Source organism: Apodemus sylvaticus, chromosome 16 (assembly GCF_947179515.1).
Source record: "Apodemus sylvaticus chromosome 16, mApoSyl1.1, whole genome shotgun sequence".
Classification (NCBI taxonomy): Eukaryota; Metazoa; Chordata; class Mammalia; order Rodentia; family Muridae; genus Apodemus; species Apodemus sylvaticus.
Window position 1 is genome coordinate 9,928,217 of NC_067487.1, and position 13,062 is coordinate 9,941,278.

General features: G+C 43.7%; 1 protein-coding gene across 1 annotated transcript in view; it reads left to right on the forward strand.

The window, feature by feature from the left end:
* Positions 1 to 6,230: 6,230 nt before the first annotated feature.
* LOC127667093 (zinc finger protein 708-like) overlaps positions 6,231 to 13,062 on the forward strand; it is a 37,423-nt gene continuing 30,591 nt past the window's right edge. Inside the window, exons 1-3 of the mRNA XM_052160125.1 lie at positions 6,231 to 6,361; positions 11,859 to 11,984; positions 12,579 to 12,671. Of these exons, the coding sequence (XP_052016085.1) occupies positions 6,277 to 6,361; positions 11,859 to 11,984; positions 12,579 to 12,671 (304 nt within the window). The 5' untranslated portion in view covers positions 6,231 to 6,276. The remainder of the gene's footprint in view (positions 6,362 to 11,858; positions 11,985 to 12,578; positions 12,672 to 13,062) is intronic.

A 13,062-nucleotide genomic window follows, 5' to 3' on the forward strand; every position in this document is an offset into this window, starting at 1 on the left:
ACTGCACCAATACCATGCAGGTTTTTTTTTTTTTTTTTTTTTTTTTTTTTTTTTATCACGGTTGCTCTGTTGTATAGCTTTAGGTCAGGGGTGGTGATTCTGCCAAAGGTTTATTGTTGAGAATAGGTTTTGCTATCCTGGGTTTTTTGTTATTCCAGACAAATTTGAAAATTGCTCTTTTTAACTCTATGAAGAATTGGGTTGGAATTTTGATGGGGATTGCATTGAATCTGTAGATTGCTTTAGGCAAGATGGCCATTTTTACTGTACTAATCCTGCCAATTCATGAGCATGGGAGATCTTTCCATTTTCTAAAATCTTCAATTTCTTTCTTCAGAGACTTGTTCTTGTCATACAGATCTTTCACTTGTTTGCTTAGAGTCACACCAAGGTATTTTATATTATTTGTGACTATTGTCACAGCACTGCCTGGAATACAGACCAACTGTGAGCAGGTGCACATGGGCATGCACAGGGAATTTGGGTTTTTTTAAAGTCATTGGTCACAGCACGGCATACTAGCCTATGATCTGAGCCTTTCACATTAATCACATTTATCATGTTTCTAGGTTATCTCTGCTAAAATATTGTGATTTTAAAGTTCAGATCTACGGATAGAATTTTATTAACAAATAGAAAATTCATGCTTTTACACACACACACACACACACACATATATATGTATACATGTATGCATGTATATATATGTATATGTATATATGTATATGTATATATGTGTGTGTGTGTGTGTGTGTGTGTGTGTGTGTATCCTGGAAGCCTGCCTCCACAGTGACACACTTCCTCTTAAAGTCCACACCAGCTCCACTAAGGCTCCACTTCCTAGCAGTGAAACTCCCTATGGGCAAGTGTTTAACCACATCAGATCATGGGGACAAAACTTTTACAAACTATCACATTCCAGTCCCTGGCCCCCATAGGCTTATGGTCTTAACAGAATGGAGAATGCATTTGTCCATCTTGAAAAGTCTCCATAGTCTATCACCATATCAACAATGTTTAAAAGCAAAGTTCAAAGTACAACATCTGGGATCCACACTCTGGGCTCCTCCAACGGACTTGGTTCACTTCTCCAGCGCTGTGCTCTGTAGCCCTTTAAGCTCTGGCTGGCTCCACTCCATTTGTACTTCAGTTGTTGGTGGTCATAGTATGGTACTGGTATCTTCAATACACTGGGGTCTTCCACTGCAATTAGGCTGCAATTTCACCAATAGCCTCTCATAGGCTCTCCTCATGACCCCTTCAGTCCTGGGCTTTCAACTGCCAATGAGGCTACAACTCCACCAATGGTCCTTGCTCTTCTCAGTGCCAAGCCTCGGTTATTCTTCAGGATGCCTTCATCCATTCAAAGCTGTCCCATCTGAGGGAGTATTACACATCACCAAGTCTGGCCGCCAGAATGAGAGCTAGCTCTGCAACACAGCTTGGCCAGTTTCCTGTATTCAGTGATTTCCTTTAATGTCTAATCTGACATTCATAGACTGTCTTCTGGCCTCAAGATGTGGATCTCAGCTATGCCTTCCATTTCTGGATTATAGTTCATTCCAGACATAGTTAACTTGACAGTTGACAATAGCCATCATAATCCACTCCTTGTCAATTTGACACACAATGTCTCCTTATCTCTAAATGAAATCAATAGCCAGATCATAATAACACCTAACATGATATAAGTGTTTTTTTCACTACAAATGTGTAAACAGTAAGCTTAGCTGGGTGGAATCTTGTCCGGAGGTCACTACTCCATTCAGTCATTTAATATGTCTAAACAGTGCATTTACATCCAGTCCATTTCGTGGTGCTCAGGTTTTCCTTAAAACATGTAGTTTATATTTTTTCTATTTCATCTTGCTCCTTTTTTTTTTTAATCAAAGTGCTATTCATGAGCGTGAACTTTATTAACCACACAACAGAATTTACACTAGGCTGTTTCTTCTCAGCTCTCACGGACCTTTCTCTCAAACTGAGTACATATTGTTCACAGAACAACTCTCACCAGACATAGGGAAATTGAAATAATGAACTGCATCCTTTCAGACCACCATGGAGTACACCAGAATTTCAAGAATAATAGAAACAAAAAAAAATGTTAAAATCACATGGAATCTAAACAACTCTCTCCTGAATGAAAATAGATTTCCAGGGTACAGCTAAGGCCAATGAACCTTAATTTTTCCACAACAATAGAAATGGAGGAAGTTTTCCAAAATTCATTAGGCCATGGTAACCTGGATACCCAAACCACACAAAGATTCAGTGAAGAAAGATAATTACAAATAACCCATATCGGCACAGATGCAAAAATACTGAATAAAGTTTGTTCAAAGCCAATCTAAGAACACATCAAAAATGTTATACAACATGACCAAGTAGACTTCCTCCCAGACATGAAGGGATGGTTCCACATTTTTTAAAAAGTCAGGCAGTATAATGTACCATATAGGCATACTTAAATAAAACCACATGATTATCTCATTAGACACCAGAAAGTCCTTTGACAAAACTCAACACAGTTTAATTGTCTAAGCTCCACCCACAGTTACCTGGCAACAGCCAGGTATCCCCCTCCCTACAGTTACCTGGCAACAGCCAGGTAGGCCTGGCTGCTCCCCCCTCCCCTCTCTCTTATTCCTCTCTTACCTCTCTCACTCTCAGCTTCTCTTCTGCCCCTCTTGTGCTCTTCTCCCCTCTCCCCTCTCTCCACGTGGTTTGACTGTTGTGGCAAAATGCATGGTGAGGACCCTGAAGGAGCCATGGCTTTCCAAACTTACAGGATCATTCTGTGACTATAATCATATTAGTCTGGGGACTCAGGTCTGAGCTGTGTACAGGAGGATCCATTTCACTGTAGCTGTCTGGAAAGGTGTCAACTTATTAATTAGGACCGACATTCCCTAAACTAATCATATTCACAAACTCTTCATAAAATAGAAAGTTTAGGAACTTCTGTCAGCTCCAACCAAGAAGGAGCTGGGCAGGCTATAAGCACAGAAGACAGAAACCTCATTTACCCTAGATATACTGAGAAATCAGACACCACCTGTGTGTGAGAATGGGTCAGCTAGGACCATCATGATTCCCCAGTAAAGCTGGAACAATCTCAGGCCCTAGTGTCAGCTGACCCACCATGCCCTTACCATCCTGTTTCCTTAGCTACTAAGCTAGCCCTCCAGTCCCAGGCACAAGTGGACTCGAGCTGCAGGCATGTCCAAAGAGACTGGACACAGCACATGGCTTTGGCATGAGACCCTCTTCCAGGTCAAATGTGTACCAGGGGCAGTGGGCCCAGCCTAGGTCAGCACAACACCTTCAGATCAGCAGCTTCCTCTGTCTCCAAACCAGCCCAAGTCAGCTCCCTCCGTGCCAGACCAGCCACCATACACAGTCCCTCAAATCTGAAGGACAGCAGTGCTCCCTGCACAACCTCCATGTCAGAGATCCAAACCCAGTTAGAGCAGACACACGCCTAACTTTGGGGAGAAGCGAAGTTTGGAAGCAGAACGCAGAACACGGTGATGTCATAGTGCTTAGGACTACATGCCCCACTGAGTCAGTGCGAAAGGCTTCCAGAAACACAGAGAAGAGGATTTACTCAGTGCCAGCTGTTGAGCAGGCACGGGCTTCAGTTCAGTACGTGTGCAAGCACAGGTCATTCTGGCTCTTTTAAAGTCCTGTGGACGCAGCACCCGAACTTAGCCTGTGAGTGGAGCCTTTCTCCGTAATGTTTATCACGTTTTCTAGTTATTTCTGCTAAAACGTCATGATTTTAAAGCTCATATCTACGTACAGAATCTTGCTACTGAAGGGAAAATTCAGATTGATCTTCATTACTTAAAAATAAGAAAGCAGGAGGCTATAGAAGGACTGAATACTATGTCTTTACGATATTTATTGAAGCCATCATTGGTTTCCCTAGCACGTAGCATGTCAGGCACTTAAGACAGAAGAATCAGAAAACATGGCTTGCTAACATGGACAATTTATTGACACATTATATCTAATACAAAGTAGAAAACAGACAGGGGGCTAGCTTAGGGCAAAACAGGTGGCTATAATGAAGGTGTCTTTGGTGTTAAACACAGTAATATAAATGAACTTAATTAATCCTTGTTCTTCTGTGCTGACACAACTTTGTGAGCCAACAATGAATAAGATGCCACACCTAGAAAAAAGGGTTCATGTGAGCACTGGAAGCCTTTCGGTGAAGGGCATGGGTCAGGGCACAGATGTTTAAAAAATCATTGAACAGAGTGAAAAGCACAAGTCTCTGGTGTTCACTGTGGAGAAATTCCAGAATCCATGTGTTGATCTTTCCATGTGTAAGTTCCTTGGTGACACTTTCATCCGTTAGTCTGTGTGAGGAATTTAATATCTGTGTTCACTCTAGCCCACCACCTCATCTACCACAGTCCCCTCATCCTGGCTTCTCACAAACTCGACCTGGGTGTTTTCTAAACACAGGCTTACCTCCTCTACCGCTTTCCCAAGATCAGGAGCAGAGCTCCTGGGATCACAGTGGTGAGTGTACTGATTCTTGGTCCACTGTGCACTATAGGATTTCCCTCTGGTTACGTCTGATGTTCCTTACAGAGTTTCCTGTCTCTCCTCTGATCCTTATGTTGTTCATAGTGGCACTATTTGAATGGTATATCCGCTTTGAACTTCCCCCACTTCTCCTCAGCAGAACACTGAGGTGATTCCTCCTTGAATGCAAAGATATCAGAGATATGTCCTTGGGGCTGTCAGGTGAGCTCACTGCAGTAAAGAAGCTATTGGAACCATAGAGTGTGGAGAACTCCCATCTCTTCTTAGGAAGAGTTATTCCTGTGTAGTTCATGCTTGAGACAAAGGTACCAAGCCCATCACAAGGACGACTTCCCGTTTCCATGATGCATACCGATTCACAGGGAGGCCGCTTCAGAGCAGAGACTGTACAGTCCCTGTCCAATCCTTGTCTTCGAGGCGGGGCGTTAACACAGCAATGTGGAACAGCTCCTCCACTTAGAGAAACTAAGTCAACAAGCAGTACATTCACACGGACTTTGATTGGCATGCACGTTTAGAATGAGGCTGTTCATGCACCTGCACGCAATAGAAATATGTTCCTGAAAAATCCAGTAAAATCAACTGTTTGAGAAATTTTAAGACTTCCTATGCCTGCCGCATACTGAACTAGTGCCACTACCCCAGATACATCGTTGGTCCCTTCATTAACACGTCTCTCAAGACATACATACTGGCAATATAGTTTTGTACCTTCTCTGAAGACATACTTCTGATTGTTAACATTGCAGAATTTGTCATTGCTGCCTCCTTCTTCACCACAGAAAGTGTATTATTCATTTCCTATGTACATTTTAACATAAATGTATTATATACCTGTCACCCTCAACTCATAATCATTTCAGGGAAAGAGTACCAAGAAAAAAGGCAGAGAGAGAAAACGTGAGTGGCTTATGGTGAGAGAAAATGAAATATGAACTACCCAGTGTCTCTGCTCAGGAGTCGTTTCATTGAGAATCACGTCACTCGCAGGTACTAACATGTATAGAGTTTGCATAAGGAGGTGGTCATATACATCCATGCTGCAAGGTGAGTTCCTAGCTCATTTTGTATTCCCAGGATCATATTTCTGAGACCGCAGTATTCAGGGAACAATTTCTCTGTGTCTCTGCCACTGTGTTTGGTTCTCCTGTATTGCCTGTGTTCATTGTCGCACACTAAAATCAAGGCCTCCTGACCGCAGGGAGCCTGTCATGCCACCCAACTACCTCCCATTTCGTTTTGTTCTTTTCATTTCAATGCGTGAGTAGCTGCCACCAGGTGGCTGCCACCGGGCCTGTCTTCAAAACTCATTTGAAAGGCTTAGCCGTGACTTCCCATGTTAGTGTTTTTGTAATTATCTCAAAGTAAAAATTGAGTCAAAATGAACGTTATATTCTGTAGGACGTTCCTATAATTATCAGAGCTGGGTGTGAAACCACAGTAAAGTGACCAAAAAACCCCAACCAGTACATTTATTAAATATTATTGTAAGGTTTCATTCACATTTCAACATCTCAGTTGTGAGCAGAGGATTTTAAAAGCAGCCGGATTTCCTCCGACTGTCTCCCTCTAGCGGCGAGACTGTGTGTTTCTACACACGGGATTCGGCGACTCTAGAATCTCCATTGCACAGACTTATGGGAAATGTAGTCCCACTCAATGTGATGTAACAAGCAAGGGAAGCCGGAGCGCCCTGTTGAGTTCTTTCTGCGCATGTTTCGCCCTTCACAGCGAGTTCTTCTCCAATTTGGGCTCAAGTTTCTTACTACCCCGCTGGGGTTGGATCTCCGAGATGAAGGTTGGTCCGGGGTGCAGGGCAGCCCGACAGGCGTGAGGGATCGTGCAGGGTGGGCGGGTTGGTCCATCTTTGAAGGAGCTGTCACGGGTCACCAGGGTCAGTCGGGAGAAGCTCACTTTGGAGCGGCTGTTCTAACCTTAGGCTGGCTGCTGAGTCCCCATATAAGTCAGCGCTGGGGAGGGCGACAGCTGGTGCTGGGAGCAGCCGTCAGCCTGCGGCTGCTACCGTCCATCCAGGATCTCCCTGGCAGGCTGGTCAGCGGCTGCCTGCACCCTGGGCAAGGCTGGGGCTCTCCTCCCAGCTTGGCCGGGGCAGCATAACGGTGCTAGCTGACTCCCTCCCTCTTGGCTGTAACCACGTCCAGAGAAAGTGGAGTTTCTGGTCACTGCCCCACTTTATAGCCACGTAGTACTCGTGTTTATAAAGTTTGTAAAAACACCTAGTAGTCTCTTTATAAAGTTTATAAAATCTTGCATTCTAGAAGAACCCACACCTGAGAAGGATTTGTTTGGGCTTCTCTCACAAACTGTCTCTGAGGCACACAGACAGGAGGTCCGAGAGTTCTTGTGACTCCCACTCTCTCTATTCTGTTGTCCTGGGCTTGTCTCTAGAACCCGGATCCACTGAAGGAGAGGGGACAGTGAGATTGCATATTCTGATTAGGGGCTGAGTAGGAATCTGCACCATTCTTAGGAAATCCCATTTGGCTGCCTGGCCAGAAAGGCGGTGCGTTTCTTCCATCTAGAAAGTAAACTCTGTCTCGCATAAACTTAAGCGTCCTGGAATGTTTCCATGAATTTAGCCGAAACCCACCACATGAGACCGTGGTGACAGACCTTCTGCCCTCCACACGCAGGCAGCCCACAGTGGCCTGGGAAGAGCAGGCTCCTATGACTGTGGCGGCCTGTGCTGTGGTGGGCCTGCTCTGGGCAGGAGCAGATAGTGAGCCTTGCAGCTGATTCTTCCATTGGGGACCTGCTCTAGCTCTCTCGGGGAAGTGTTCTGTCTTCACTCTGCTCTGGGCTCTTGCTGGTCTAGGAGCTGAGCAGTTTCCCTGCTGACAGGTGGCCGGGGTGTCCTGGGTAAAGGACAGTTGACGGGTGCACTTCTCATCTCACGTGTGGAGAAGCCTTTGGCAATGTCTAGTTTCTTTTTCTTAAGACAATTCTGCGTTTTCTATTAAGCAACCTCCTTGATACTTCTTGTGACTTGGGATTCGTTAGCCTTCTCCGTTGATGTTTTATTCTGCGCGCTCTGTCTCTGTCTCTATATATTAATGAGTGTTTTGCCTTCATGTATGTCCGTGAACCACTTGCTTGCCTGGTACCTATTGAAGCCAGGCTAGGGGGCCGGTCCCCGGGAACCAGAGTTGCAGATGGTTGTGAGCCAACAGATGGGTGCTTGAACCCAGGTCCTCTGGAAGAACAGCCAGTGTGTAACCACTGAGCCACCCCCTCAGCCTCTGATCTACTCTCCTGTTAGGAGGTGTTTTTCAGGATACTAATTGTTTATAAAGTATAGGCTTCTCAACTCTCTTCACTTGCTGGATCTGGAACAAGCCCTGTGTTCTGTGGCCTCCTCTCATTTCCAAGTCTATTAGGAAGGAACTGCTTGGGAAGTTTACAGTTCCCAGGCTTGGCTTGTGTATCTATGGTCATCTGTCAATTGTATCATACCTCAGCCTCCCCAAGTGCTGTGAGAGGCTCCTTCTGTGTCAGGAGCCACTCTTATCTTAACCCCGTGTGAATTTCTTTAGGATTATTTAGGCTCGTATTTGTTGAAATACCAGTTTTAGCCAGTATGGTTCACTTTTCCAAATAATGTAAGATTCAAAGACCATATTTTCTAAAAATCTTGTTCTCCACATTTCTCTCTGTCTTGTTTTTATGAGGGAAGACTTTACATATGACATGTTGGCCTTGAACTCCCAATATAGACGAGGCTTCCCTTGAACACTTGGTACTGTTTCTACCTCATCCAAAACCTGAATTGAGAGACGTGTGCCACATTTTTGACTTCTCTTTTCTTTCTATTCTGTGTTGTGTCATATGAATCTAATTTCATTCCCTTCAGTGCTGTTTACTGTTGTTGATTGGCTGACTGACTGACTGTGTGTCTCTGTATACCTGTGGAACCACTTGCCATGCTGTTCCTGAAGCAGGCCAGAAGAGAGTTTAGAGATGTTTCTTTCTTTCTGTGTGGGACACAGATCATCAGTCTGGGCACGAGTGCCTGCCCTGGGTACAATTACTGGAGCTTGTGAAGTATTGTAGGAGTGTGTGTACTGGGCCTTGATCCACCGCTCAGTGCTTATTCCCTTGGCTCTCTGAGGGAGGCAGGCCAGAGCTCCTTGCCTAGTCTGAAACACAGTAGGAGTTGGAAGCCTGTTCCATTCTTCACATCCTGAGGAGAACGCCTGAATGTCAGAGGCTGTCCTCCAGGTCATACCTTGCTGCTCTACATGTGGGCAGGGAGCAGACAAGCATGGCCCCGTGGCTTTCCCTCCTGCCCAGGACTCTGCTGGGAGTCCAACCCAGACCTCACCTATCTGAGTGAGAACCTCTTCCCTGAGCTGTGTTCCGAGCGCTTGCACCGAGCCTTCGATGCACATGCCCTCAGTTTGTCATCTTACTCCACGCCGCACCTCAGCAGCAGTTTGTGAGTTCCTCACAAGAGTTTGCTCTGGCACGTTGTGTCTTGGTCGACATTCACCATGCATTTCCATTGGGAACATTGGGATCTTTCTGTATTTCTGAGGAATTTATTGGGGTGGTGGCTCAGTCAGCCTTCAGTATGTGAGTTAGGCATAGAACACTGGAAGGAAATCCACTCAGCTCTCACTTTCTACAAAGAATGTATTGGGACGGACTGGGAGTGTGGAATGAGACTGAAACCAGCTAAGCGGAGTTTGGTTTCATACACGGAATCTGAGCGATTCATGGAACTCATAGTTTATAGAAAACTTATTACAGTTGACAAGTGAATACAAACAAATGAAAGAAAAAAAGTTAATGTAGAAATGAATAGCTGTCACATTAATTTTCTTCATGCATGCCACAGTAGTGTCCATAGGAAGAACCAACGCACCATCCCCAGACACATGTATGATCTGCATAGTTACACATTTATCCTGTTGTCAGAGTCATGTATACATCATGTTTTTTCCTAATGCATAGTCCCTATTTGTACTCTTGCTACAGATAATTTTATCACGTTTCTATGTCTGACTTCATAATAATTTTCCTATTTCAGTTATAAAAGGCGATCTCAGCCCTATTTTGATGCAAATCTGTTAATATGTTAATTTTCTTTATACTCTTTTTTTTTCTAGGTAGAAGATTATCTAGAATTGGATGAAATCCAACTTGTAAAATTCTCTTGATTTTTTTTTTATGATGTTATAAAAGGAAAATAAAAAGTGGTGTACGCTTGTGCGTAGATGCCGTCCAGGTACATGTCCTGCTTGCTTCCCCGCTCCAGTTACTGCTTTCTTCTTTTGTGTTTGTTTGTTTTGTTTTTGAGAGAAGGTTTCTCTGTGTAACCTCTGTCCTGGAAATCACTCTGTGGATCAAGGATGGCCTGGAACTCACAGAGATCCACCTGCTTCTGCCCCCTACGTGCTGGGATCAAAGACATGCACCACCACTGCCTGATTATTATTAGTTCTTTTGTTGTTGTTGTTGTTGTTGTTTGTGGCATTGCTTTTGGCATTCTTTGCCACACTTTGTGTCTGAGTGGTTGTACCTTCCTTTCTTTTTTTCCTGTCTCTGCTTATCCCCTCTGTAGTCTAAAGCATTGCTGCCAGGGTTCGTTTGTGGACTGGTTTGATCTGCATGAATTCCGTTAGCCTGTTTGTATCCTGGGAAGTTCTTTCTCCTTCAGCTACATTAGATAAGTTTTGCTGACTGTAGTAGCTTAAGTTGGGATCTCTAGTCTCTTAGAACTTGGAATGAATTGTCTGAGGATCTTACGGATTTCAAAAAAAATTCTGGAACTTAATGAACTTAAAGTCCTCTGATGGAAACTTTCATAGCTTTAAGAGTATATGTTTAAAAAAACATAAATAACTTGATGACACAAGTCAAGAATTACACAGAAGGAGAGGGAGGAGGAGGAGGAAGAGGAGGAGGAGGAGAAGGAGGAGGAGGAGGAGGAGAAGGAGGAGGAGGAGGAGGAGGAGGAGGAGGAGGAGAAGAAGAAGAGGAAGAAGAGACCAACATAAATCCAGTAGACAAAAATAAAAATGAGAGTGTAAAGGGACAAAATAGAAACCACAAAATCTGCAAAAAACAAAAGCAAAAACAAAGCAAAAAACAAAACAAAACACCCAGTGAGACACAGAGGTGGTTTTTGGGATAATTAATAAGAGTTATTGTTGCCTCAGCTGACTGAAGGGAAGAAAAGAGGGATCTCAATTCAGACCACGATAATCAGGGAAACACTGTGGCGGACACTGGAAAAGCCCAGAGCCTTATAAGGGAATACTTCAGAAACCTGGCCTGTATTCCATATATTCCTCCATACCGCCCATGTTCAACCAAGAGGAGAGCAGCAACCTGAACAGACCATACAAATGAGGCCATACACATAAAGACCATACACATAAAAGCCACGCCCTTTTCCTGAAAAATAAAGGAAAAAAGAAAGAGAAAGGAAGAAAGAGAGAAAGAAAGGAAAAAAGAAAACAGAGGCCCAGATGGATTCATGGAAGAATTCTACTGGGCTTTTAATGAAAATCGATAGCCATTTCTCTAAATTCTATACTCTCTCTTTTTTAAAAAGTATAGAATAGTTTATTCAGGGCAAAGAGTGTGGGGTTGGGAGGGTAGTAGAGACAGAGAAAAGGCAGAGACAGAGAGTAGAGATATAGAGGCTGGCCATGAGCAAGTGGAGAGAGGGTGAGAGAGAGGGAAGGGGTGAGAGGACAGAGCAGGGACAGGAAGACCAGAGCAAGAGCAATCCTATAGTTCTTAAATAAGAAGAAAGTAAATACAATAGGAGCACTTCCAAGCTCCTACAGAGTCCCTGTTACTCCTGAACTGTGCATACTAGGAAACCCGAACTGCAGGACAGTGTCTCCATCAGAATTTGCACTTTAATTTCATTTCATATTCATTATTCTGTGTACTGCATGTTGAGAAGTAACTTCTCACACACTATGACTTTAGTATAAACCAGTGCATAATACAAGCATATGGTCTGCATCTCCTTTTGGATGTATTCATTTTAGGTTTTAGCATTCCTAACTGTGTAATAGCTATATGCACTTATAGGAACTTTTACTATTCTCTTAAAGATGGGTACCGTGTGAGATCACACTACTATATCAAAAATAAGTTAGTAATATCATTTACCCACATCAGAAGCATTTATAGCTCTTTTACCCTAGAGAAACTTTAGAATGGTTTTCACAGCACATGATGCCTATTAGTATTTATATTATTATTAGTGGCTTTAAATTGTCTGTGTGATATTCATCCATTGATCTTTATTTCAGAAATGCTGTCCTTCAGGGATGTGGCCATTGATTTCTCTGCAGAGGAGTGGGAATGTCTGGACTCTGCTCAGTGGAATCTGTACAGGGACGTGATGCTGGAGAATTACAGCCACCTTGTGTTCCTGGGTGAAGATCACTTTCATAATGAATTCCTAATTCATTGCCAACTTGTAACTTCCTTTTATAGAAATATCATAGGAGCTTTCACATTGTAATAGGTCTGGTCCCCCCCCCCCCCCACACTCCCATCCCGGTTTCTCTGGCTGCCCTGCAACTTGCTTTCTAGACCAGGCTAGCCTTGAACTCAGAGAGATGCCTATCTTGGCTTCCCAAGTGCTGGAGCTGCCACACCCAGCTTGCAGGCCTGCTTTTAACAGAGAATTGTTGGTACAACTAAAACAAGTTTCCTTTAACTTCTTGTGTTTTAATCTATTTCCATGTGTACCTTCTTCACTCTCCTTGTCACGCCAGAAATTAAATGGGATGGCCATGGGACATGCATGGCAGAGAAAATGTTTTATTCGTTTCTGGTTTTATAGTTTTCCTTGTAAATGACAGAAATGAAGATCTGTGACTATTAACCCCTAAGTATTCTAAAATGCCTGTCAGGGCCGATGTGGGAAGCTCATTTTCTACAAGCCTACCTTAGGTCTTGTTTCTTTCTTATCAGCACAGTACTGGAGTAGAAATGTTAATTCCCTTCTTTCTCCCTCCCCTCAGGCCTTTCGTTCTCTAAGCCGTTATTGGTCAGATTTCTGGAGAAAAACCAAGAGCTTCGGACTGTGAAGGGAAAAGCAGCTGCTGTGCCCCGAGGTGTGTAGGGGTGAGGGGTGAGAGGCAGAGTGGACGGTCGGATCCAACAAAGCCAGGCTCAAACGTATGCATTGCGGTGTCGTTTCCTGGTGGAAAACATCCTGCTGCTATCATTCACACATCTGAAGTGATGTGTGTTGTCAAAGAAGAGCATCTCTCAGCTGTTGTTGGTCCTTTAAGTCTCCAGCCATTGTTTTCCTATCCATTTTTAGTGACTGCCAAAGTACTGAATTTTGGTGAGAGTACACATTGCAATGGACTCATCACTATCTCCTACCACTCTCAAACTGGGCACACGTTTCTAACACCCTATATAGGAGGTAACACATACCTATGTAGGTGTGTATTCAGTAACTCATACATTTCTTTTCAAAAAAATTATTTAAATTAT